Source organism: Gracilinanus agilis, chromosome 5, assembly GCF_016433145.1.
Source record: "Gracilinanus agilis isolate LMUSP501 chromosome 5, AgileGrace, whole genome shotgun sequence".
In the NCBI taxonomy this organism is placed as follows: Eukaryota; Metazoa; Chordata; class Mammalia; order Didelphimorphia; family Didelphidae; genus Gracilinanus; species Gracilinanus agilis.
Window position 1 is genome coordinate 365,838 of NC_058134.1, and position 24,653 is coordinate 390,490.

Sequence of the window (24,653 nt, forward strand, 5' to 3'; positions counted from 1 at the left end):
CGGACAAGCAGATAGCTGCCCCCGCTGTCCCAGGCGTGGAGCCCCCGGACACCTCGGCGGACGGCTACTCGGACCCAGATCCGGCCCCACCGCCTGCCTAGACCCCAGAACGGCCAGTTCAGACCTGCCCCCACTCCTTGGGCCCACCCCAAGGCCCGCCCATGCTGCTCCAGCCTCCGGTCCCGCCCCCCGAAGGAGTCGGGTCCCCGACGCAGCAGCAGGAGGCAGTAGAGGAACAAAGAGGCGCAAGCACTGCCTCTGCGCAGGCGCAAAGCAGGCCGCGGAGCGCGCCAGCGGCCACGGGCGAGGGCGCAGGCGCGGAAGGGGGCGCGGGCACGGCAGAATCGCGGAGGCGCGCGGGGGAAGCCCCGGCGGAGGAAGCCCCGGCGGAGGCGGAGATCCCGGGGTGGCGACGGCTGCTGCTAGCCGCGCTGCAGACCTGGCGGCGGCCACCGAGCGACAGCCCAGCCACTAACGGCCGGGCCCAGGCGCCGCTCCTGCCCACGGACCCGGCTCGCGCTCCCGCCGTCGCCGCCGCCGCCGCCGCGCGCTGTTGTCATGGAGGATCCAAGATGGCGGCGCTGGCGTACACGCGCGGGCGGCGCGAGATTAACCAGTACTTCAGCGTGAGCAGCGCCAAGGGCCTCGCGCTGGCCGCCGTGCTGTTGCTGGCCGCCGGCCACGCGGCGCTACGCCACTACCCGGGTGAGCGGGGCCGCTGGGCGGGGGCGGGCCGGACGGGACGGGCGGGACGGGCGGGCTGGGCCCCACCAGCGCGCGTGCGCGGCCGCGCGAGAAACCGCTCCTAGCCCATCCCCCACCGCTCCCCTGGAGTGCTACGCGTGCGCAGAAGTGCGAGCGCGTCCCTCTAGCCGCAGCGCGCGTGCGCAGAAGCGCGTGCTCCTAGCCTTCTCCCTGGAGCGCGGGCACGAGGCCCCCCACCCCCACCCCTGAGGCTGTCGGCTGTAGGCCCGGCGTCCCCTTGTGGCTTTTTCCTAGTATCACAAGCGCGGATTTGGCGTATGCCGCCTTCCTGCTCTTATAGCCGCTGTCTTGGCAGACTGCTCTCCTTTGACCCCAATGACCACCCTGGCCTCCAGGGGGCCTCTGATCTCTTGTCTTTCCTCCAGAGTGACCAGCGGGCTCCTAATGGTCAAACCCGATGACCTTTTCCCAGTCTTCATTCTCCTTGACTTCTCTGCAGCCTCCTCCTGGATCCCCCCTTCTCGCTAGGGTTTCTGGATGTGGGCTCCTCGTGCTCAAACCCAGTGACCTTTTCTCAGGCTTCATCCAGCAGGACTTCTCTGTAGTCCCGGGAAGCGTGGCCTCAGTCCTCCTTGGGCTCTCTGCAGCCCTGGGCCTTGCCCGTCCTTCTAGGAGCCCCCTCCCGGGGCTCTCCCACTTCTCAGCCTGCTCCTTCTTTCTCCTTTGCTGGATCCCCCAGATCAGGGCCCCTCGCCGAGGTTCTGTCCTGAGGCCTCTTCTTTTTCCCTCCATCCTCTGCTTGTGGACCCCATCAGCTCCCTCCCGCCCCGCCCCCTCCACCCAGGAGTCCTCCTCAGCTCTCAGGCCCAGCAGCTCCCTGATCTAGTCTCTTCCTCTCTCCGAGGCACCCTTCAAAGTGATTTTCTTAAAGCAGGGGCTTAGCCATGCCGTCGGCCTTCTCGAGAAGCTTCGCTCACTCCCTGTTGCGACCTTTCCCCACTCCGAGAACACTGGCTTCCTTTACACCCTCAGTGCCCTCCCCCCACCCTAAAGGCATCCCTTGGCCAACTCTTAGAGCCAGCATTTTCGTGAAGTACTTGGCATGTGCGGGAAGATACAGCAAAGCAATCAGCCCATCCCCCCCCGCCCCCCTTCCCCTCCCGGGCACCCTTTCTTGGCTTTTTATTTGAATGGTTCGACCCAGAGCGCCTCACAGTTACCGTCACTTAGTAAAATTGCACGTTTTCTTCTTTTAGTTGATGTTGAGGGCATCTAGGTGGCCAGGCCTCCTAGAGATGGGAGGTCCTGGATTCTAGTGGGACCTCAGACCCTTCCCAGCTGTGTGACCCTGGGCAAGTCACGTCACCCCCATTGCCCAGCCCTTACCAGTCTTCTGCCTCGGAACCAGTACCTCGCATTGATTGTAAGATGGAAGATGAGGGTTAAAATTTTAAAAAATAAAATAAAATCTTGCCAAAGACACTAGTGGGGTGACCCTAGACAAGCGACTCACTTGCTGTTTGCCTCAGTCTCCTCAACTGTAAAATGGGAGATGATAGCCCCTCCCCCTCCTAGGGTTGTTGTGAGGCTCCAGCGAGATGACATTTGTAAGGCGCTTCGCAAGCCTTAAAGCACTCTGTAAATGCTGGCCATCAGCATCATGACCAGAGAGCATTTGCCCAAGATGGCTGCCACTAGCTGTCACGGGCTACGCTGTAGGGGTCGTTCAGCCATTTCTGTTGTTTTCCGACTCTTCCTGATCCCGTTTGGGGTTTTCTTGGCAAAGGTGCTGGAGTGGTTCGCCGTTTCCTTCTGTTCATTTTACAGAGGAGGAAACTGAGGCCAGCATGGTGAAGGGACTTGCCCAGGCCCACAGAATTGTTATAAGCATCAGAGGCCAGATTTGAACTGACAAAGAGGAGTCTTCCTGACTCCAGGCTCGGCGCTCTCTCCACTGTGCCACCTGTCAGGCGGCTGCCTCTGACCCTCTGCGGGCCCAAAACGAAGGTCTTAAGAGTCACTGCTGTCGGCTTGATTTGCTCATTCTCATCCCAAAAGGGCGAAGGCTCCGCAGCTACCCATTAAAGGCCGAAAACCACCTGGCGAATTCTGGCCCACCCCGATGCTCGGGCCGGGGCCTTTGGGCCTTTCTGTTGATTCGGGGCTCTCAGCATAGCCTCTGCTCCCCTGCCCCAGCGGGCTGTTGCCAGGCCTCTGGTAGGCAGGTTTCGGGAAGGTAGATGGGGATGCTTACTGCTGTGAGCAAGCCAGAAGTTGTTTGGGGCCTGCCTTTCTGTGGGGATCCCTGTGTGTGGGGCCGCCCCCAAGTCGAGCTCTTGGGGCCCTCTGGGAGCGGATGCTTAGGCAGAGCCGCCCCGGGCGCTTCTACTTGTGAAAGTGCTGAATGGTTTGGGCCGAGGAGTTTCTCATAGGAGGGGAAGCAGCGTCAAGATGGCGCTCGAGATAGAGGAGAGGAGGGGGGGGGGGGAGTGAAGCCTCTGCTCCCACCCCAACATTCTCTGCCATGGAAGACGGGCCATCACGTGTTTCAGTTACCCAACCAGGACGTGGCTTCCTTGTGGGGTCTTTGCAGAAGCGAAGGCTTCGGCCAGTGAGGGGTCCGGCCTCGGGCCGTCTTGGCCTGAGACTGAAGCTAAATGCGATACTTGTCAACTGGCATTGTGCGTCCCAGACATAGGCAGAGGCCACGGCCAAGGCAAAGGTCATTCCTTCTTCCTGGGGACTCCCTCCAGCTTTCCCAGGCCCCACCCAGCCTGCCTGTTGTCTGGAGGACAGGCCCATCCCCAAGGGGGGGGGGGCCTGATTCTCTTTGACTGGCTGTTGGCGTTTGGTTCTTTGGCGATGGCAGCCACAAAAGATGGCCATCCACTGGGCCTCCACGGCGCTGGTGTTCGAGGGTGAGGAGAATGAGGCCTCCCTGGGAAGACTGGCTCTCCAGGGGCGGTCCTTGGCCAGAGGCCCCACGTGGTCAGCTGGCCGAAGAGTCCAAATCGCAACGGTATTCGTCCTCTCCTTTGAAATAAGCCAGAAGGCACGAAGAAAGCACTGCTGAAGGGAAGGGGCTGTGGCCTGCCTCTGCCCTCCACTGCCTTGGGGACTCCCAGGAGCTTTGAGTGGGGTTGCTGAGCAGTCCCTGCGTTCCTCGGGGAGAGGCCCGATTCCCCTTTTCTCAGACGGTGTATACAAGGCACCAACCCTCAGGGCTGCCACAGTAAGAGTCTCTCCTCCTCGCAGCTGCCCAGCTCGGACCCTGGCGTGCCTCCGCCCAGCGTCGTGTCTGCGTGATAAAGAGCAAACCCTCGAGCCGCCCGGGAGCAGGCCACGTTCTTAACCGGGACTCCTCGCACGGCCAAGTTTCCGCTAACACCTCAGCCTCGCTGCTTTCCTTTGGACTTTTGTCGATTTACACTTTTAGAAAGGTTTTACATACTTGCGTGGCTAGTTACGCATTATTTAAATGGTAAAAAGAGAATGCCAACGGCTGGCGTTCATGTGGCACCGCGTCCCCTGTGCCCACCACCTGGCAGATATCGGGTCATTGGCTCCTCTCAGCAGCCCTGGGAGATGGGTCCTCCCTTCCCCTTTTGAGGAAACTGAGGCAGGCAGAGCTGAAACAAGCTGCCCCGAGTCACCGAGCTGGTGTCTAAAGGCAGGCTTTGACTTGAGGCCAGCACTCGGTGCACGGCGACGCCCCTGGGAACGGGTCACTAGGCTTCAGCTTGACCGCACAGAGGGCCTGTGACCAGAAACGGTGGTCTCGGGGCCTCCCCAGCTTGACTCTCCCCCCCCTCGTTTCCAACCTTATTGCCTCTCTGACCCCTCCCTACTCCGAGGTGCAGTCAGTGTTCCCCAGACTCAGCTGGCCAGCTCTGGTGCGCCTTCTGCCCTGGGGGGGCCCTCTTTACCCCCACCTCCGGGTGGAAGCCAGGAGCTCGCCTGGCCCGCTGTCTGCCGGACGCCTGTGGTGCAGCCCTTGGGGAGTCGGGATCGTTGGCTTCTTCTCTTCTGCATCCAGGAGGCGAGGCGCGGCCCAGGTGCGGCCCCGTCACAGCCCCTCTTTGTTCGAACGCAGGCCACGACTCCTGTGAGCACCTTCTGTCGAGCGGCAGGTTTCTGGGAGAGAAGGTCTGGCAGCCCCACAGCTGTATGATGCACAAATACAAAGTCAGGTAAAAGTCTTCTTTGCCGGCATTCCCCGAGACAGAGGGTAGAGGTGGGGGAGGAGCAGGAAAGACGCGGCCCTCGTGGCCCCGTCCGCAATCCTGGAGGAGAGCGTGCTGGCGGCAGCCGGAGATTTCAGACGTCTGGGGTCTGAGGTGGCGCCGGCGCCTCGCGGGCCTCGGGGGTCCCTGTGCAGTGGCATGTTACGTCTCGTGTTTGGAGGCTGGCCCCAAGGGCTTCCCGAGGCTCTCCAGATGGAGCTCGTCCCTCGGAAGGGTGGCCTGCCGGGGCACGGCTCCGAGAGCGGAGGGCCAGGCTGGCGGGGTGGAGGCCAGGGAGCACCTTCCAGAAGTAACGGCGGCCTTTTTTTTAGTGAAGCGAAGACCTGCCTTCTCGAGAAGCACGTGGCCTTCGTCGGAGACTCCCGAATCCGCCAGCTCTTTTATTCTTTCGTAAAAATAATCAACCCTCAATTCAGAGAAGAAGGAAACAAGGTGAGGCTGTCCTCGGCCGTGTCCGCGGGGCCCTCGCGCCTCCCTGCTGGAAGAGAGTCAGCTGTAGTTCTTAAGGAGGCGGCATGGATCAGCCTGCAGCCGGGGGAGGTTCCTTTTCTGTGCCAAACCCAAAGAGTCAGTCATTCAGGCGGTGAACACTGTGTGCCAGGCAGCCGGGGGTGGCGCTCGGTGGAGAGAGGGCCAGGCTTGCCCAGAAAACCCCGCGGGCACTCCGGTCCCACTGAAAGACTGAACAGATAACACGGGCCAAGCACCGGGCTAAGCGGGGGATAGAGTCAGAGCCAAAAGGCAGTCCCCGTCTGCTGAGGGAGACAGCAGGCCCACTGCGGCAGTTAGAAGGGCCGAGAGCCCAGGGTCCGGGTTAGGAAAGCCCACTTATTGCCTCGGCTGGCGGTAATCAGTGCCTGAATGGTCACGGGTCTCTCCTGGTCAGCAGCCTGAGCCACGAACTGCAGCTCTGGAAGGTCATTAGTCAGCCCTCTCCAAGGCATCTCGCATGGTGGCCCCCCAATGAGGCGCCGGGCAAGTAGGCCTCCAGGCCCGATCCCGGGATTCCAGCAGCCTTGCTGATGTCGACGACGAGATCTGGTTAGGCCTGGTTAGGACGGCCGTTGCCGTGAGGCCCCCACACCCACGTGGCTGAGCTCCTTTTTGTTTCCTGGACAAGATGGAGCTTTGAATACTCTCAGGCTTAATTATCCCCTTTTGAAGCTGCTCAGGGTAGGGAATAGAAGGACATTTCTAGGACTGTCAAGACAAAAAAATGAGGAAAGAGGCTTGAAAATGCTTTTCTGGGCCCTGTTAGAAATCAGACAATCCGGGGGGCAGCTGGGTGGCTCAGTGGATGGAGAGTCAGGCCTAGAGACGGGAGGTCCTGGGTTCAAATCTGGCCTCAGACACTTCCCAGCTGTGTGACCCTGGGCAAGTCACTTGACCTCCATTGCCCAGCCCTTCCCATTCTTACAGAGTATTGAGTCGAAGGTGGAAGGTTAGGGTTAAAAAAAGGCCAAATCAAGCTGCTCAGAGCACTCTTTGGACCTGAAAATGATGCAGTGCCGGGAATGAATCTTCTCGGTCTCCCCTCGGATTCGTTGGAAGCGAACGAGTCGCTCGTTGATGTGGCAAACGCTTCGCCGAGGGCACAAGGGGCCTCGGGGTTTTAGCATGATAGAAAAAGGCCCAAAAGAGGTTTGCAAAGGACGCCTGGCGCAGGCCACGGGCGGCACCTTTTCTAAAACTTCTCGCGGCCTGCAGGAGTCTGAATGCACTTCTGTGCTGCGACTCTTCGTCTCCGGCTTTGCCAGGAGCAGGTCATGGTGGGGCTCTCGCTCGAATGAGATGCCGGTTTGCGTTTGCCACGCTCCCGACTGGCCGGGGCAGGGGCAGGGGCAGGGGGAGCCCAGGCTCGTCTGTGTAAACGTCCGTGTTCTTCTGTCTCCCCTTTCTCTGACAGCATGAAAACATTCCATTCGAAGACAAAACCGCATCCCTTAAAGTGGTGAGTTTATCCCTAAAGTGCCTGCTTGCCAGCGTCTGCACTTCAGTGGCCCGAGAACAGTCCACGGACTGAGGAGACAGAGTGTGTTCGGTAGCTCGCGACTTGCTCAGAGGGAGCGAGTGGGGCCATCCCTTCGGAGATGATCTCGCCTCGCTGCCTCTTTACAGAAGGGGAAACTGAGACAGAGACAAAGAGCTCCGTGGGTCCCCCTGCCTGTGTGCCCGCCCGTGGGCACGCTCCTCCTACTCAATCCCCGAGAGAAAGGATGGGGCGAGCTTCTCGCCCTGCCCTGGCCCCGTGGTGTGCTCCTTCCCCTTCGAGGGGGCTCCTCCAGGGCAGGGGCTGCCGGGGCACCGGGCGCCCGTCGCCCATTGCCTGGCGTAGAGACCGTTCTCAGGAGGGAAGCCGCTTGGCTGCAGCGTCCTCCAGGAGACGCCTAGGAGACGCCTCCACAGCCCCGGTGGGGTGAGCCCCTTGGCCGGGACGGTCCCTATCTCCCGCCAGAGGGCTGCCCCAGGCCGGGGGGGTGTCACCCAGGTGGCTGAAACGGAGATTTCTTGGGTGTGTTTGTGTTCTAGGATTTCCTGTGGCACCCTGAAGTCAATGCTTCCATGAAACAGCGGATCAAAGTGTGGACCGAGGTCAGTACGTGGGGTCGACGAGGCCCTGCTGCTCGCGCTCCCTCTGCAGACCCGGCCATAGGCGGCTTTCCCTCAGGCCCGACTGTCCTGGGGCTGCCTTGACTTCCCAGCAGCAGGAGCAGGGCCAGGCCGATGGCCGATCACGCCTGTGCTCCCAGCTCAGGTCAGCGGGGCTCTCTTGACTAAGCTTCAGGGCCTTGCAGGGTCTTCCAGGAAGTTCCCGGGGCCCCCTCAGCCTCCTGGGACCAACTGGCTTCTTTCAGGCGCAGTGCCGGGTCCTTCCTTCCTGCTGGAAGACCCTTTGGCCATCAGGCCTCCTGTTAGGAGCGAGAGAGGTCCTGGGGATAAGCGAGTCCTCTCCCTGCTTGTGTCCCCACCCTCAGGGCTCCCTGAGGGTCTCTTCTTTCATTCGAATTCTCCCTCTTTAGGAACCTGCTGGAAAACCCCACGTCGTTGTAGTGGGAGCCGCCACGGTGAGCCGCTGCCGTCCCTCTCGGTTGGTTTGGGATGCCCGAGTCCCTCCCGTCATTCAGACGCCCCAGTGTTTGTCCTCTGCCAGGCGGGCCGCCTTCCTCCCCCTTCCTCCCCCTGCCCTGTCTGTCTGGGCCTTGTAAAGAGCCAGCTTCTGGCACTGGCAGACAGTGAATCGTCCCGAAACCAGGGATGGTTTGGGTGTGGACGGGAAACGCGACTGAAAGTGGAAGGAAAGGTCCACCAGGCGGGATGCGGGCTAATTCCGGGGCTTTCTTTTGGCTCCGCCCTTCTAGTGGTCCATAAAGAGCCACAATGGCAGCGATGAAGCCCTCGCCCAGTACAAGACCAACATCACTTCTCTTGCACCGTTTTTAGAGAAGTTGGCAAAGACGAGTGACGTTTACTGGGTCTTACAAGGTAAGGGCCTCAGCCCGGGTCCAGTTCAAATGGGCCAGGGCGTGGTTTTATGGAAATGCATCCTGGGATAAACCTGCCCCCAAGTAACTGGAGCCAGAGATGTGGGCCTCCTGATGGGGCAGCCCAGCCACTCTGTAGGAGGGGCTAGACCAGTGCGAAGAAGACAGAGGGCCCCTCGCTGCCCTTCTCGTCCGACTGGGGCCCTGGAGTTCGGGGGGCCTTTGGCAGGGACCATTTGGGGGCCACTCTTCTGTTTGGGCTCTGGGGCATCGTTTGATCCAGAATGCCCATGGGATGGGAAGAGCACGGGCTCCCCGGTTTGTCCCCAAGGCCGTTCCCTTGTCTGACCTATACACCAAAGGAACAGACTCCCAAAGGAAGGGAGCCTCTTCTCCTTGGAGCCACTCTGGCTCTCCAGAAGCCCCTTCAGCCGGGCCTCGGAAGCCCGCCTCCCCTTCCCCCGTATGCCCCGGTCTGCCCCCTGGAGCCAGGCAGAGCAAGGCTCTCCATCCCCCTTGCAGACCGTCCAGGCCCCGTCTGTCCCCCGCCTTCCCGACTCTTCTCCGGGGAAGAAGGCTCCGGAGCCCTAAAAATGCCTCGTTTCCTGTGCAGACCCCGTCTACGAAGACCTTCTCAGTGAAAACAGGCGCATGATCACCAACAAGAAGATCAGCGCCTACAACGAGGCAGCCGTCAGCGTCCTCAATGGCAGCGCCAAGAACGCCAAGTCCAGGGTCAGGGTTTTCCGGGTTTCCCAGCTGATCGCCCAAGAGACCATCATGGAGTCCGTGGATGGCCTCCATCTCCCAGAATCGAGCCGAGACACAGTAAGGACACGCCGGCCCCACAGCGGGATGGCAGTCTCTGCCTTTAACAGTGTCCAGTGGCTCACCTGAGTCCCGAAAGCCCAGGGCTGGCCGTCCTCGACCACGTCAGCCACAACGGTCTGGTTGGCCCGGACCTTACGGCTTTGTCCACTTCTGGGGACAAATCCCACCCTCTGTGGGAGCTCGGAGGAGAAGGAGGCCCCTGACGATCCCCACTCAGCCCAGGCTGGGAAGGGCATCTGGGAGCCCCTGGCAGGGGAGGGGAAGCCCCCATCCTCAGGCCCCTTTGCTGGCCAGCCTGTGTCGTGGAGTTGAAAGTGGCCCCGTGGCCTGGGAGGCCTCTGGGCTCGGGGTGGCCTGCGGTTCTGGGCAAGCCTTTGGATTTGTTTGAAGTCCCGGAGTGTTTCGAGAGCAGGCCTTTGGCACGGGTTATCTCATCACTTCCTCACAGCCCTCATTTTACGAGGAAGAAACTGAGGCTGAGAGGGGGTCGCAGAGGTCAGAGGGCCTCCGCACTCTAGCCGGCCCCTGGCCTGGCGCGCAGCCTGGTCATCAGTGATTGAACAGGCAGCTCCGAGAGAGCCAGGGACGAATGCTACCTCCAATGCGTCTGAGCAGCCTCGAGCCTCTCAGAGAGAGAGTAGGGGCCAGCGCTAAGGGCGGCTCTCCTTTGGGTTCTGGGGCCGCAGCCCAGGGGCAGAAGGCTCGCGTTCGAGTCCTGCCGCACAGATGCCTGGGAGTCGCGTGACCCTCCTCTCCAGTCTGTTTCCTCCTCTGTTAAATGGGGTTAGTGATAGCGCGGGGGGCGGATCGGACCAGGTAACCCGCGTGCCGTGCCAGCAGGCCAGAGCTGGCTGGAGATGACAAGGGTGCCTTGGTGGCCGGCCAGCGGGTGCGGGGCTCCACGGCAGGCAGTGACCTCCCCGGGCCCCGCTTCCTCTGGCAGAGCGCGATGATCCTCATGAACGTGTGCTGCAACAAGGTGGTGCGGCCCATTGACGGCTCCTGCTGCCAGCCCCCCGCTGCCCCTACCCTCACCCAGAAGCTGGCGGCGGCCTTCTTCAGCTTGTCCATCGCGGGGTGCCTGGTCCTTCACCTGGTGCACCGCCACAGTCACCGGAGGAGCCGGCCATGTGCCGACGTGGAAGGGGGTGAAGAGAAGAAGGCGGCCCCCGCAGCTCCCGTCTCCCCCTCCGAAGTGGTCCTGCAGTCATGCTGCAAGCTGGGGCTCATCATGGCCTACTTCTACCTGTGCGACCGGGCAGACCTGTTTATGAAGGAGAACAAGTTCTACACGCACTCCTCCTTCTTCACCCCCATCATCTACATCCTGGTCTTAGGGGTGTTCTATAACGAAAATACCAAAGAGGTAGGGGCAAGGCCCCGGCCACCTGCTCTCCTGCTCCCCGGGGGCCGGGAGGGGCCTTTTCTAAACAGAAGTGAGAGATGGGGCCCCTTCCCTTTCCCCTTCCCCTTCCCCTGGATCCGAGCAGTTCCCAGAGGTCAGGGCTGAGCCAGCCCCGCCCTCAGGGGGGCCTGTAGGGGGGCCCCTGCAGATCTGGGGCTCTTTAGGGGGCTGGCCCCGGGGATAAAGTCCAGGGCTCTGGCCCCCGAAGGCCCCAAGGCCTAATTCACATGCCACCCTGGCGGCCACTGAGATGGGCATTTCTGGTTACGGAACAGGAGCGACTTTGTCTTTGTGTCTTTTCCCAAGGCCCCGGGGTAGGTGGGGGGTCTTTCTGTGCCTGCCTGCTGACCGGGCCTCGGGCCCTGTGTCCGTGTCTCCTTCCCATAGACCAAGATGCTGAACCGGGAGCAGACGGAGGAGTGGAAAGGTTGGATGCAGCTGGTCATTCTCATCTACCACATCTCGGGGGCCAGCACCGTAAGAGTTCCCGCAGAGCCGAGGCCGTCTGGCCAGTGGGGTTTGGTTCCTTGGGACTCCCTCCTGTGGCTCCCTAACCCTGGAGTGGAAAGTCAAGGGAAGGGCAAGAAAGCCAAGGGGCAAAAGCCCTGAGGAGAGGCTGAGAGGATCCCCCACAGCAGGGAAATCCCGACTGAAACAGGCTCGAGAGCTCGGTGCCTGGCACGGACACTGCTCGGCGGAGTGGATGGTCCCAAGGGGTGCTGACCCAGCACGTACACGTGCCATATGGAGGGTGACCAGAGAGGCTTGGGGTGGGGGGAGGGCAGTGCCCGGGGGGGGGGTGGCGGGGCTTGGCTCTAACTCCGTCAGCGGCGAGGTGTGCCACGCGCCCCAAGCTGGTCCCAGCAGTCAACACAGAAAATGGGGGATTTCTGGTTTTCACCTTCTTGACCCGCTTGGCTCCAGCCCCGAGAGGTGGGTGGTCAGTCAGGCATCATACCCATTTTGCAGATGAGGAAACCGAGCCAGAAACTTGAAGGAGCCCATGAGACTTGCCCACGGTGGCACAGCCCCCACATTGAAATGCCCGCTCCTGGCCACTGCGTACGCCAGCCATGGCCCAGGAGCAGAGGAAAGGGAGAATGGGGGCTCTCTGTAACAAGTCTAACCTTGTCCAGAGGAGGCCTAATTCCTTGGTTAGCATCTCGTTGCCTTGAATACTGCTTGCCATTTGTGGGGATAAGTGAAGAGCCGGGAAATCTATCGTGCTAGAAAGACTTTGGCCTTGAGGTGAGCCAATTTGCAAATGCTGTCCAGACGCCAGCTAATGATTCGCCGGCAGCTCTGAGGTCTCATCTCTGCCCACCCGGGTCCTGCCCGTGACCGTCCCATCTTCTCTCTCTGCCCTTCTCCGGGGTTCTTCCTTTCTTGGCCACCTTTCCCCTTCCAAGGGATGCCCCTCGTTAGCTCTGACCCTCCAGGCCTTGCCGCGTCACCCGTGACTACTGATGGAGGGGTTTCAACCAGGGAAAGAGTCTCGCAGCTTCCTTTAAGCAGTCCATCCGGCTGTCTGCTCCCCTCCCAGCTCAGGGTGTCCTGTCTGTCCCAGGACGCCATCCTGGTGGCCACCATCTGGGCAGTGGACCCCTTCTTCCTCAGCTTGGAGATTCCTAGCGGATGGGCAGGGCGGGCCGTACCCCCGGGTGACCGCAGAGCTCTTCCTGAGGCCTGGGCCGTAGCTCCTCCCCTGCCTTTGGGGAGCAGACGCGTCCATGCATTGTGCAGGACAGGCCCACCGCCCGAACAGGGCTCGTGCTGATGCATCTCCCGGGAAAGCCTGGATGACGGGGCTGCGTAGAGGGGAGAGAGGCTGCCTCCTTGGCATCAGGAAGCCTGGAAGTGAATTTAGGAAGTTCCGGAAGCCCACTGGGCTCCCGTACTCTGCCTGGTTCAGTCAAGTGCATGTCTTCTGTGGCGACCAATAAGGGCGCAGGCTTTCTTCCCGCTCCGTGTTGCCACTCAGGGCCTTTGGGGTGGATCCCCTCTTTCTGCCCTTTTTCCTGTCTCAGTTCTTGAGGGCCTCTGTGGACCCCCAGAGAGACCACCCGGATTCGCTTCTGAAGGAAGTCTTGGGGCCTTTGTCCATTCCACGAGCACTTGGTGTCTCGTGCTTTTCTCCTGGACGCCTGCACTTTACCAGAACTCTCTCCCAGCCCTCAGGTTGCCCCCCTTTGCCTGGAAGTCCCTGAGTCTGTGTCTGGGGCTCCAGTGTAGGGTCTCCCTAAGCCTTCCTCCTCTGCCAGTGACCTCGGCCCGGGGAGGCTCCGAGTGCCTCTCCGTTTGCTGCTCACATTCTTTCAGCAGGCTGTGGTGCCTTTTACTTGGGGAGTCCTGGTTTGGTTTGGAGCCCGTGTGTTGAGCTGGGAGTGGCTCGGTGCCCCCCCCTTGGAGAAAACTTGCAAATCCTCTAAACACTCCGTGAAGCCATCACTGTGGAGGCAGAAGGGGCCGTGCAGGAGGGGGCATTTTAGGTTCCTCGTCCCAGGCAGGCTACCCGCTCAGGATAGGCCCCTTTAGTGAGCTGGTGCTTCGGCAGCAGACTTGGCCCGCTCTCCACGAGTGGGAGCTCGGCCTCCAGTCTTCATTCTTTGACTCAAACCCAGAATTTCTGTCCCCTCCTTAGAGGGAGACAGAAAGAGCCGTCATGCCTTGTGCAGGCGGCTCCCACTCCCAGCAGGCTGCAGGCCTTCGTCATGGGCTTCATGCCTGGGCAGCCTTTGTGAGAAGGTTGCGTTTTCCCCCCAGAAACAAAGGCCCTGACTGTGGTCAGGCGCCTGGGCTGCCCCACAGAAGCCCAGCGACTCCCTACTTGCCTGCAGTTGGTGTGCCTGGTTCGAGGGAACCTCAAGAACTCAGAGAGCACATTTTCTTGGGGGAAAACCAGCTGCGAGCTCCTCCTGGGGCTGCCACAAGCGCGCGTTCTCTGCTGTCGTCTTGGCAGGAGAATCCCTGCGAGGAGACGTTTCGGGCTCTCCTTGCCATTTCCAAAAGGGCCCAGCTGGCGGGGGGACTGGCGAGTTGACTGGACGTGGGCCTTCCGAGTGCTCTTCTCCCAGATCTGACTTTGCCCCATCAGGTCTTCAATAGCGTTGAGTGGGGTGATTGGCGGCCAGGCTAGGCAGCGCTGACAAGGCGGGCAGAGCCCACGTCGGCGCTAGTGCCTGTGACGGGCCTCACGTTTCTGAGCCTGCTCTTCCTTGTCTGTGAAATGGGGGGACCATCCGCACCCCTGGCCAATTGCTCCCGTCCCCAGGGCCGCTGGTGGTTGGTACTGATAACATGTCAGCCTTTGCGTTTCTGTCCAACCCTAACAACCCAATTTAATGCGTTTTTTTTGCCAACAGTTTTTGCCTGTGTATATGCACATTAGAGTTCTGGTTGCTGCATATCTATTTCAAACAGGTTACGGGCACTTCTCGTACTTTTGGATCAAAGGAGACTTTGGCATCCACCGAGTATGTCAGGTAGGAAGCAACAGAGCAGACAGGCAGATCTGTGAATGAGTGAATGAATGAATGAACAAAAGCTGACTGGCTGGCTGCCGTGCTGCTCTGGCTCTGTTCCTGACTAGAAGGCTCTGGTGAGCTCCGGGCTCAAAGCCCCCTCCAGCTCCAGCCCTGCCAACCTCATCACTCATCCAACAAGTCGAAATGCTGCCTTTTCCCAAGGCCAGTCCACTAACTGGACGCCCGGGAAGGCTATGTAGAGAGGCCCCAAGTTTGTCCAGCTTGCCAGCTGTGGGCCTCCCTGAGGCTCTTTGGGCTCAGCCTTGGGCGGGGAGACACTGAGCTATCTCAGCAAGTTGGGAGCCAGAGCTCGAGGGCTTCCTTTGTGAAGGGTTAGGGAACTCATTTCTTAGGCCTGAGTTCCAATCCAGCCTCAGACACTTGGCAGCTCTAGGACACTGGGCAAGTCTCTTCACCCTGTTTGCCTCAGTTTCCTTATTTGTAAAATGAGCTGGAGAAGGAAATCACAAACCCCTGCGGTATGTCTGGCAAGAAAACTCGAAATGAGGTCGGGAAGAGTCAGGCGAGGCTGAAGACAATTGCATGTCACCCCCCGCAATGAACAAGCAATGAACGAGCTCGTAAAGGTGCGCAATGTACAAATAAGAGGCAACAATGTGGCAAGTATTCGCAGCAGAGCCTCGTGTCGGTTCCAGAGCTGGGGGCGCGTTTCTGTTCTCCTTAGCAAGGAACCTTCCGGCCTGAGCCAGTCGGTGCTCTGCTCCTGAGCCTCCCCTCCGCCCGCAGGTATTGTTCCGCCTCAATTTCCTGGTCGTGGTGTTATGCATCGTGATGGATCGGCCTTACCAATTCTACTACTTTGTTCCCTTGGTCACTGTGTGGTTCTTGGTCATCTATGGCACCTTGGCTCTGTGGCCGCAGATCACCCAGAAGAAAGCAAACGGTAAGTCAATGCTTCTTGGCTAGCCGGGGGGGTCTGGCTGCTGAGTCTTTGCCATGGAGCTCGGGGTGTTGGCTGGGCCAGGAAAACAAGGGGGGGGGGAGGGAAAGGTCCAGCGGCACCTGGGAGGAAGACGGAGCCAAGATGGTGGTGCACTAGGCTTCAGCTAGCAGAAGCACCAGACTGGGTTCTGATTAGAAAATCCAAGAAAAATCAGGTCATTTTTCAAGCCTTTGGCCTAGAGTTCAAATCTTGCCTCAGACATTTGTTAGCTGGGTGACCCTGGGCTAGTTGCTCCACCTCTGCCTGCCTCTGTTTCTTTGTCTTTCAAATGTGGAGTTGTTGTGAGGATCCAGTAAAATCACGAATTCCAAAGTGCCCAGCCCAGTGCCTACTACCTAATGAGCACTATCTAAATGTGAGCAGTGGCAGCAGGTCTGGCTAGAACTGCCAAACACAGAACATTCTGACTCGGGGAGGGGAATGGAGAGGGGCCCAACCGTGGGCACAAAGTCACCTCAGATTCCCAGCACAAAGGAAGGAGAGCTTCCAAGCCTTCAGATGTTTTTCTAAAGGAAATGAGAGCTTTGGAAGAAAAGGTTTGAAAGGCAGTATGCGGCGTGGCCCGCCACCATAGCAACAACCTCGGGGAAAATTAGAATGGACCGAGCAGAAGCCAGTGACCACGCGGAGCCGTCAGAAATGCTAAAACAAAACCAATAGGCTGAAGGAAAAAAGAGAGGCCATCTCGTAGCAAAAACAAGTGACCTGAAGAAAAGCATTAAGAATGATTGCCCAAGAGGCAGTGAGGTGGCTCAGTGGATAATAGCAGGCCTAGAGAAGGGAGGTAAGTCCTGGATTTGAATGTGGCCTCAGAAACTTCTTAACTGTATGACCCTGGGCAAGTCATTTAACTCCAGTTGCTTCGTCTTTACCACTCTTGTGCCTTGGAAAGCATTCTTAGTCTTAATTCTAAGACCAATGAGAAGAGTTTAAAAAATAATCACTGGACTCCCGGAAAGCCACGAACAAGAACAACAAACACCCAGAAATCCTTTTTGAAGAAATCATAAAAGAAAACGGACAAGATTTCTTAGAACTGGAGGGCAAAGTGGAAATAGCAAGAATCCCCTGGTCATCTCCTGGGAGAAACCCCCAAATGAGGCCCCCTGGAACGGCCCAGCCATAGCTTCTGAGTCAAAGAAAAAGTCCTGCAGGCAGCCACAAAGAAAGAATTCAAGGAAGAAGCTAAGAAAGCAGTCCGGATCACACAAGTCTTGGCAGCTCCAACCGCAAGGGAGAACAGAGTTTGGAATACAATAGTCCAGAAGGTAAAAGATAGGGATTACCCACAAGAGTCACTTAGCCAGCAAGACCCAGGAGGAAAAAAGGGATTTGGATGGAAGAGAGGACCTCCCGGCATTCCGGATCTGAGCCCCAGAGCGCATAGAACTGGGAGTTGCAGCCACAGGACCAGAGAGAACTCTCCAAGCTAAACGGAGGCAAACAGTCATAAGGGACTCCCGAAGGGTAACGTGAGGAGAAGATGACCCACACGCCCGTCAGCTCTTGTTCTCAGGAGTTGCAGGGAACCTTGGAGGGGCTCTTTTATGTCCAGATCTCAGAAGAAGAATGGAAGGGGATGAGGAGGAGGCAAAATGGATGTCACAGGATCAGGATGCGCGAGCAGAGAAGCCTATGCAAACGGGTCGCGGCGGAATTCCCCAAAGAGGAAAGCACGTACTTTCTTAACCCTCAGCTGAGCGCTTACAAGCATACTATTCTCAGAGAAATACATTTCCTCCCTCAGCGGGGAAAAGGGACGGGAAAGGACGAAGCCAGAGGACAGCCGAGTCCTCGCTAAAGCTGTAGAGCTGCTCGCTCTTTTGGCAGTGACCAAGAATCCAAAATTGCTGGCCTGATGCAGAGGGAAGGGAGCAGAACCAAGAAAATGGGTCGTGCAGGGATGGCGGCATCCCAAACCATTTGGGAACCAATCCACGGGGTGGCCTGAGAGGGTGATCTGGACAGCTTGCCTGGGACTTGGCCAAAGCCCACCTTTGTTGCTTTTGCTTCTTTCTCGGGGGGGGGGGGGTGGCTTGGCTGGAAAAAGAACCCAATTTCGTTTGAAGACCCTGCATTTCGCTGACATGAGACATAGCTTCGCCTTCAGAGGAAATGGCTGCCTGGCCCCCCCCAGAGAAGCGAAGGCCTGCCGTGTGGCGCCCTGCAGCCTCCTTTGGGTCATCCGTACCTTTGCTGACCTGGGTTTCCTCATCATAAGGCTCCTGCCTCTCAGGAGGGGAGGCCTCGACTGCTGTCACACGTTTAAAAGTGAAAACCTCGGTTCGGGCGTTCAAAAGAGCTTCGCTTTAGAGCTACAAGAGGGACCACAGACCATCCAGGCCAGCCATTTCGCTCTGCCTTGTCCAGTGGAAAGGTAAGTGGCAAAAGCAGGATTGGAACCCAGGCCTCCCACGTGCGGAATGGACAGTGGCACCAAATGTCCTTCTGCCCTTTGGGGCGGCTCCGTCGCAGGTGTCAGCCTCCAGGCAGTGCTGTGCGCCACGTCCATCGGGCTCAAGTGCGGCTCTGTTCCTCTCTGCGGAAAGAGCCGATTCTTCTTATCCTCAAACTCTTGTCTCTCCTAGGAAGCTGCTTCTGGCATCTGGGCTTACTGATGAAACTCGCTTCCTTGCTCGTTTGCATCTGCTTCCTGGCCTATTCGCAGGTGGGTGTCCTCGGGCTGGTCGGGGCGCCTCCCGCCTTCTCCCTGGCAGCAGGCGTCGCGGGGCTCGGGCTGGGCGACTGATGCCGACGTCGGAAGAGCCTGTGTCCGTCGGGGGGAGGGGGGCGATCCTGACTGGCTCGTCTCCCCGTAGCTTTGCCCTTCCGTTCTCCTTCCCTTCCCTGGACTCCCCTTGGACCGAGGCGACAGAGAGACCTACCTTGGGGGTCCCTTTCCCGAGGGGGGGGGGGCCTGTGGCTACTCACCATCATCCCTAGACAAAGGGCCACCTTGGAAAGGCTCCGGCCCCGCGGAGGGAAGGCGCACGGTCTGGCCAGAAGGGAAAAGCATTACCCCGTTGGCGGGACCCCCGAGGAGCAGGGAGAGGCAGACACGGATCCAGCACTTTGTCCTGGGGCTACAGAGGTCAGGGCGGCCACGGTCACCCCCACCCCCACGGAGGCCGGGCAGTGGGTGGGAGGAAATGCTGCTTCTGTCCCCAAACCGTCCCTCCCGGAGCACAGCATCCCCTCGGGCTGCCATCTCGCCGGGACCTTCTGCAGGGCCGGCCTTCTCTGGACCCCCACGTCTGCCCTCGCGCTGGTCACCGCCGTGCCGGCAGTCGCTCTTTGCTCCTCATCCCTCCACAACATCGCGGAGGCAGCCTCTGCCTCCTGAGCTTCCCACTTGACCCCTTGGGGACCTCGAGCTGCCCTGCTTCCAGCCTGGGCTCATCACCCTGCCTTAGGCCCCTCGGCGGGCCCCATCTTGGTGCTGGCGACCTTCTCCCGCCTGGTCTCTCCAGCTGCCTGGGCCTTGACCCCCCCCCCTTCCCCAGCTCTAGCGGCCCCCAAGGCTCGGCTTTGATTTCTCTCCTGTTTTGTGCTCCTCATCCCCGCGGGGCCTGCACAGAGCAGCCATCCGGCATGACCAGGTTTCTCGTGGTCAGCCTCCTCTTGGCTTTTCTTCCGCTTAGAAGGAACTTGGGCAGCCTTAGCAAGGGGCCTGCGTTCGGGGAGGCGCCGCCGCCGCAGAAATGGCGTCTGGGGGTCACGGGCGAGCCGGAGCCCTGACGGCCGACCTCTGCCTTTCCGTTTCCCAGGGGGCGTTTGAGAAGATTTTTTCTCTTTGGCCGTTATCTAAGTGTTTCGAGTTGAATGGAAATGTCTACGAATGGTGGTTCCGCTGGAAACTGGACCGCTACGTACGTAATTCCTTCTGGCCGGGAGGTTGGCCGGGTCTAGAAGCTTCCTTTGGCCAGAAAGTCCGTGGCCTCTGCGGGCCTCCCCTGGGCTCCGCTAGGGGAGAGAGCGTGGCAGAAGCATCTGCAGGCGGCCTGCCCGGGCCAGGGGAGGGCGGTCGAGGGCCCTGGACTTGGAGGGGCTCCCGGGGCTCCTGCTGTCGTCCGACTCCCGAGTCTTTCCTGTGCAGGTGGTGTTTCACGGGATGCTCTTTGCCTTTGTGTACCTGGCCTTGCAGAAGCACCAGCTGCTGTCCGAGGGGAAGGGGGAGCCTCTGCTCCCCAGCAGGGTGGCCAACGTGCTTCTCTTCGTGTCCGTGGTTTCCTTCTTGGTGAGCGCCCCCTCCCGCCCCAGCGCCGCTGCCCGCGGGTCTCTCCTGGTCTCGTTTGGGGGTGGAAGGGCCCAAACATCCGGCGGGCCCAGAGATGTCGCGTGCTCCGAGGCAGTGAGGACGGGGAGGGGAGGAGGAGCCGCCAAGCCTCCAGCCCAGGAGCTTTTCTCCTCGGCCTCCTCCGGCCGGGCTGTCCGTGCTCGGGCCGCTGCTTGGACAGCTCGCCTGGGTGGTCGATGCTGTCCCCTGACCGTCGGGCAGCGTCTTGAGAATGGCAGGAAGGGGCCTGGGCGGCCCCGGGCCCAAGCCGATGCCCGTGTGGCCCTCTCCTCCTAGACCTACTCCATCTGGGCCAGCAGCTGCAAGACCAAAGCCGAGTGCAACGAGCTCCATCCTGCCGTGTCCGTCGTGCAGGTAGGGCCGGCTCGCCTTCGGGGGGCCGGGCTGCGGGCTCCCCGCGTGGAGGAGAGCCGCTCCCAGCGCCTTCTCTTGGGGCCTCCCCTAGATCCTGGCCTTCATCCTCATCAGAAACATCCCAGGCTACGCCCGTTCCGTGTATAGCTCGTTCTTCGCCTGGTTTGGGAAAATCTCATTAGAGGTGAGTCCTCCGTCTGTGTGTTCCCCAGCTCTGCAGGCCCCCCCGGAGACACGGTCCCACGGGCCACCTCCAAAGCCAGCCACCCCGACATGGGCGGCCGCTGCCTTCTGCTGAGCCGTGTGGCCTTGCCTGGGCTTCAGGCCTGCCCGGGAGCCCTCCCTCTCCCGCCCCTGCAGCCGGGCCCCCCGGGGCTGGGCCCTTCTCCACCTCCCCCCTCCGCACCTTTTATCCCCCGGCGCCGGTCTCTCTGCCTGGCCCTGCCCTTCCCCTTTGGGCTCTGGCCTCGTGCATCCAAAACTTGGGGAGAGGACAGGAGCAGAGAGGGAGCCCCGAGGGAAGTGCCTTACGGCAGCTCGTAGGGCCGGGATCCCTGAGACGCCTCTCCATCGTGGGCCGCTCGGCCAGGCCTCTCTCCCCCTTTGGGGAGCCCAGGAAGCCCCTGGCGGCTGCCCTTGTGTGAGGCGCCCCTGGTGGTGGAGCTTTGGGGGGGGGGGCGGGCGGGTGCCGTCCGCGGGCCGCAGTGACTCGGGGGCTCTCCCGCGCCCCAGCTCTTCATCTGCCAGTACCACATCTGGCTGGCCGCAGACACCAGGGGCGTCCTGGTGCTCGTCCCCGGGAGCCCAGCGCTCAACATCACCGTCAGCACCTTCGTGTTCGTGTGCGTCGCCCACGAGATCTCGCGCATCACCAACGACCTGGCGCACGTCCTGCTCCCCAAGGAGAGCTCGGCGCTCTGGAAGAGGCTGGCCTGCATCGCGGCCTTCTTCTGCGCGCTCCTGCTCTTGTCGGCGGTGCGGGGGGGGCGCTAGCCGCCCGGGGGGCTCCCCGATGTCCCAGATGAAAGTGGGGTGGGCTGCGTGCTTGGGGCTGCCGACCTCTCCTAGAGGGACGCTTTTCCCTCTGATCCCTGCCGGGACTCTCCTTGCCTGGAGAAGGAGGGGGCGGGGGGGGGGGGCGCGACCTTCCTCCTCCTCTTCTCCGCCGCCATCGGGGAAAGCCTTCCTGGCCCCGCCGAGCCCACGGCCGCCGTCTGTCTCCTCCTGAGTGAGCCCCGAGCGGCGGCAGAGGAGGTGCCGGGCCGGGCCCCGCTCTCTGTCCTAGCTAGATCCGGACTTTATTTATCTGTTGTACAGATGGGCTGCTCACTGCACGTGCTCGCTGTTCCGGGGGGGCTGGGGGGGTAAATATATTTTCTGTTCAAGTCATGTGACTGTGTGAAGTAATTTAAAAAGTAAAGCCTTGTTCTGTGAATGCTCATTTTGTATGGCGTGAGATCACTTCCGCTGCCGTCCCCGCGTGGGCTTCTTTGGGGGCAGAAGGCGCCTGCCTGTGCCGTGCTGGGTCCTTCGGTGCGGCTGATGCTGGGGGGCTCCCGCTGAGGGTGGTTCTGGACGGAGCGGGGCCTGGGCGGTTCTCCTTTAGTGCCGGGCCAACCTTGGGCACGCGCAGGGCCGCCAGGAGAACGCGTGAGCCGCCGTAACGACGAAGGCTCCTGTGGCCGGTGTTTGGGCGGGACCAAGAATCCCGGGGCGGCTCCCCCGAGTTCTGCAGGGGTCCTCCTTAGCCACCCAGACTAGCCTGTAGGCGGGCCTCCTGCCACGAGAGTGGGTGTCTCTATGGCAAACCCCGGCCATACACACGCACATACACAGAGATCCCTACGAGTCGGTGGGTGACGAGGCCGGTCACGCCACCGCTGGGCAGAGCGGCCTCATTCTGGGAGAGGCGTGGACCTGCCCAGAGGCGCCAGAGGGCCATCAGGTGGGAGAAGGTGAACTTGGACTTCTTGGGCCCAGCGGGCACGACTCCCCCACAAGCCGTTGAGACTGCTGACTGGAAGAACTGGTGAGAGTGGGCCGGGGGGAGGCGATCCCCCTCCCTGGAGATGGCGTAGATCAGAGGCCCCTGGGATTCCGGCTCCCAATAATGGCTGTCATTCGTTTGAGTCTCACACCCACCCTGGGCGATAGAAGCTATTTTTATCCTCATTTTAAAGATGAGGAAACTGAGGCAGACAGTATTTGAGGGTCTTTCCAGGGTCACTTAAGGAGTCAGGGAGGCCACATGGGAATTTGGGTCTTGATTCTACGCCCACTGTGAGCTGACCTCGGTCAGGAAGGCAGTTCAGGTCCTTGTCCTGGGCGTCTACAAGCTCTGGGACCCTGGACAAGTTGCTCCCTCTTAGGGCCCCCCTAAAATGCACAGGACAACACGTTCTCTGTTGCTAGAGGGGATTTCCTTACCGGAAAATGAACTCACGGCTCATCTTCTCAAAACCCGAAACCTTCCTGGGCTCACCTCCATCCCCAAGTGCTCACTAGGCATCCCTGCCTTGCCAGGCGGCACCCCGCGAGGTCCCTGCTCCACTCGAGACGCTCCTCCCACACAGCCACACAATCCTTCACTCAGTCACGGAGGCTTGTCGATGTGATCTCCAAGTGGTCAAGAAACATTCATTAGGCCCCCGCTGTATGCGGGCCCTGTGCCAAGCTCTGGGAACACTAGAGCCCACAAAAGAAAGGCAGCCGCTGCCTTCGAGGATGGGGAGAAAGGGCCGAGAGAGAAGGCCAGGGGAAGCCTGGAGAGGCAGCCGTGTAGCCTGGAGGCCCAGCCAACTGCGAAGCAGTCACACAGGTAGAAGGGCGTCCAGTGAGCTCCCAGGGCCAAGAGGTTTCTCCACACCAAAAGCCACCTCTGCAGGTCAGGCTCTCCCTCCCTCTGGCCCAGACTATTTCGGTCTCCATTCTGTCCTCCACACAATATGGCGCGGGCCTGGTCCCATCACTCCCTACACAAGAGCCCTTGGCCCTCTCTAGTGCCTCGGAGACAGCCCTCTAGGTTCCCATTCCCAGCCTTACTTCATGAACGCTTCACACATCCTGGACAGCTTCCCGTCCCATCTCCAGGCTCCACCTCTCAAAATCCTCCCCTTTCTAGATCTGGCTCAGATGTGGGGGCCTCCAGGACCCCTTGAGGACCCAGACTTCTCACGGCACGAGGCCTGGCACCAGAGGCTGCTTAGTAGATTTGGGAACTGCTATATGAATAGGGACAGACTGTTGATGTTGACCTCCCTGAAAGCAGCAGGGCTCCACGAAAGGGTAGCTCACCCCTCCAGTGTAATGTACAGAAATGGGCAGCCATTTTCTGTAGGTCCAAAAAAGCAGTTTGCCACTTTGGAACTCAGAACCTGGCAAAGCAGCCCTGGGCATGTGTCAAGGTGACAGTTAGGGACAGGGTATAAATTGAGGTCCACAGACCCCTCAGGGACTCATTTTTTCTCCTTGGGTTAGGGAGGCAGGAGGTGATGGACTGGACCCCAGAATGTGGGAAGTTTTGATAGAGACAGGCAGGCAGGGTCAACTTTCATTGCTAGCCATATCAAACTCCTTTTATTGGCATAGCCAATAAGCTTTATTTCCAAACAAGATTATACAGCAAACAACAAGAATTACAACTGCATCTGACCCAGGGACTTCTTAGCCCTGGGCTCAGCAACAAACAGCTTAGGGTCAAAGGGAGACCCCCCAAGGTCCCTTTGAACTCTGCTCCTTAGGGAACATCTTCATTCAAATATTTATTTAGACTTCTATTAGTTAGGCAAGATCATTCAGGGTTTCCATCACCCACCCTCCTCCTCCCAATTTACTTAGCCATCAACTTACCAAATAAACCCAGTTTAGTCTTTAAGCCTTTAGTGATCTTTAAAGTCAATCAACTGACTTTGATGACAACATCTGTAATTGTGTAGTCAGATCCTGGTATCATCTTAAACTGGTCATAGCCTTCTTCAAGCTCGTGCTAACCTTCTAAGTGTAACCAAAGGTTTCAGGAAAGCAACATTCTTCTTCCTGGTTACCTTCTACCAACTGACTGCCAGACTGGTTCCTGAGGCTTGTGGTCTCTCCCTTAAAGGAGGCTTAGCTCGGCTGGTGTGGGAAACAAGCCTTATTCTCCTATCAAGCTGTGCGTTCTCTAATACTCCCTTATCCCCGACTGCTCATAACACCAGGCCCCTCGTGCCTCAAAGGCAGCAAGCGGCATCCATGGCGAGCACAGCCGGGGAGCACCGTGGAAAGAAGAGGAGCACTTAGTGGCTCATCTGTTGGACTCAGGTGTCTAAGCTCCCACGTAAGGCGCCGACATCCCCCCAGCAAGCCTACTTAGGTCTTACAGCCCGCCTCGGGTTTCCTGGGCACGTGCTCAGCCCGAGCCCCCATTCCATCCTAGAGATAATCCGTTCCTGTGTGTTTCCAACAGCACCTGCCGGTTAGCTCTTCCTATCACTGACTGGCACCAGCTAATGCCTCCTCACATCACTGTACCATGGATTTGCAGCCTGGAATTTCACCAACTAACACCTCTTTGAAATGGCTCTTTACCAAGATGGCATCATCAGTACCACCCAAGCCTGGAGCACATTTTCCCACCAACGTATACAGAGTCGAGAGAGGCTGGGTGGCCATGGCATACCCCGAGCTTCTCATTGCTGCAAGTTGGCCCTCCCCTTCCCGGGGTACTCACAAGGCTCTCTTGGGCACGCAGGGCTTCTCGGGAAGCCTTGTGTCCCCCAAAGCCCATAAGGTCCTCCTCAGAACAAGGCTGAGCTTCTTCTGGCTCCCTGCCATGGACTCTCCTGGGGTCAGCCCTAGTCCCTGGTTCC

The 24,653-nt window shown here is 59.7% G+C and overlaps 1 protein-coding gene across 3 annotated transcripts; it reads left to right on the forward strand.

Annotated features, from left to right (window-relative positions):
- The first annotated feature begins 357 nt into the window (after positions 1 to 357).
- Positions 358 to 21,247, forward strand: CASD1 (CAS1 domain containing 1). Of its 3 annotated transcripts, none has more exons than XM_044679854.1 (18): positions 358 to 705; positions 4,799 to 4,895; positions 5,261 to 5,381; positions 6,856 to 6,900; positions 7,479 to 7,541; positions 7,970 to 8,014; positions 8,309 to 8,432; positions 9,045 to 9,259; positions 10,206 to 10,628; positions 11,055 to 11,144; positions 14,030 to 14,149; positions 14,939 to 15,099; positions 17,748 to 17,823; positions 18,923 to 19,024; positions 19,252 to 19,392; positions 19,729 to 19,806; positions 19,898 to 19,990; positions 20,539 to 21,247. In XM_044679854.1, exons 1-18 carry the CDS (start codon positions 573 to 575, stop codon positions 20,797 to 20,799), a joined length of 2,388 nt encoding a protein of 795 aa, XP_044535789.1. In that variant the 5' UTR covers positions 358 to 572; the 3' UTR covers positions 20,800 to 21,247. The 3 variants fall into 3 exon arrangements, with proteins under 3 accessions (XP_044535789.1, XP_044535788.1, XP_044535790.1); XM_044679853.1 differs by having other exon boundaries at positions 359 to 705; positions 14,939 to 15,095; positions 17,744 to 17,823; XM_044679855.1 differs by lacking the exons at positions 7,970 to 8,014; positions 8,309 to 8,432; positions 9,045 to 9,259 and having other exon boundaries at positions 361 to 705.
- The last annotated feature ends 3,406 nt before the right edge of the window (positions 21,248 to 24,653 follow it).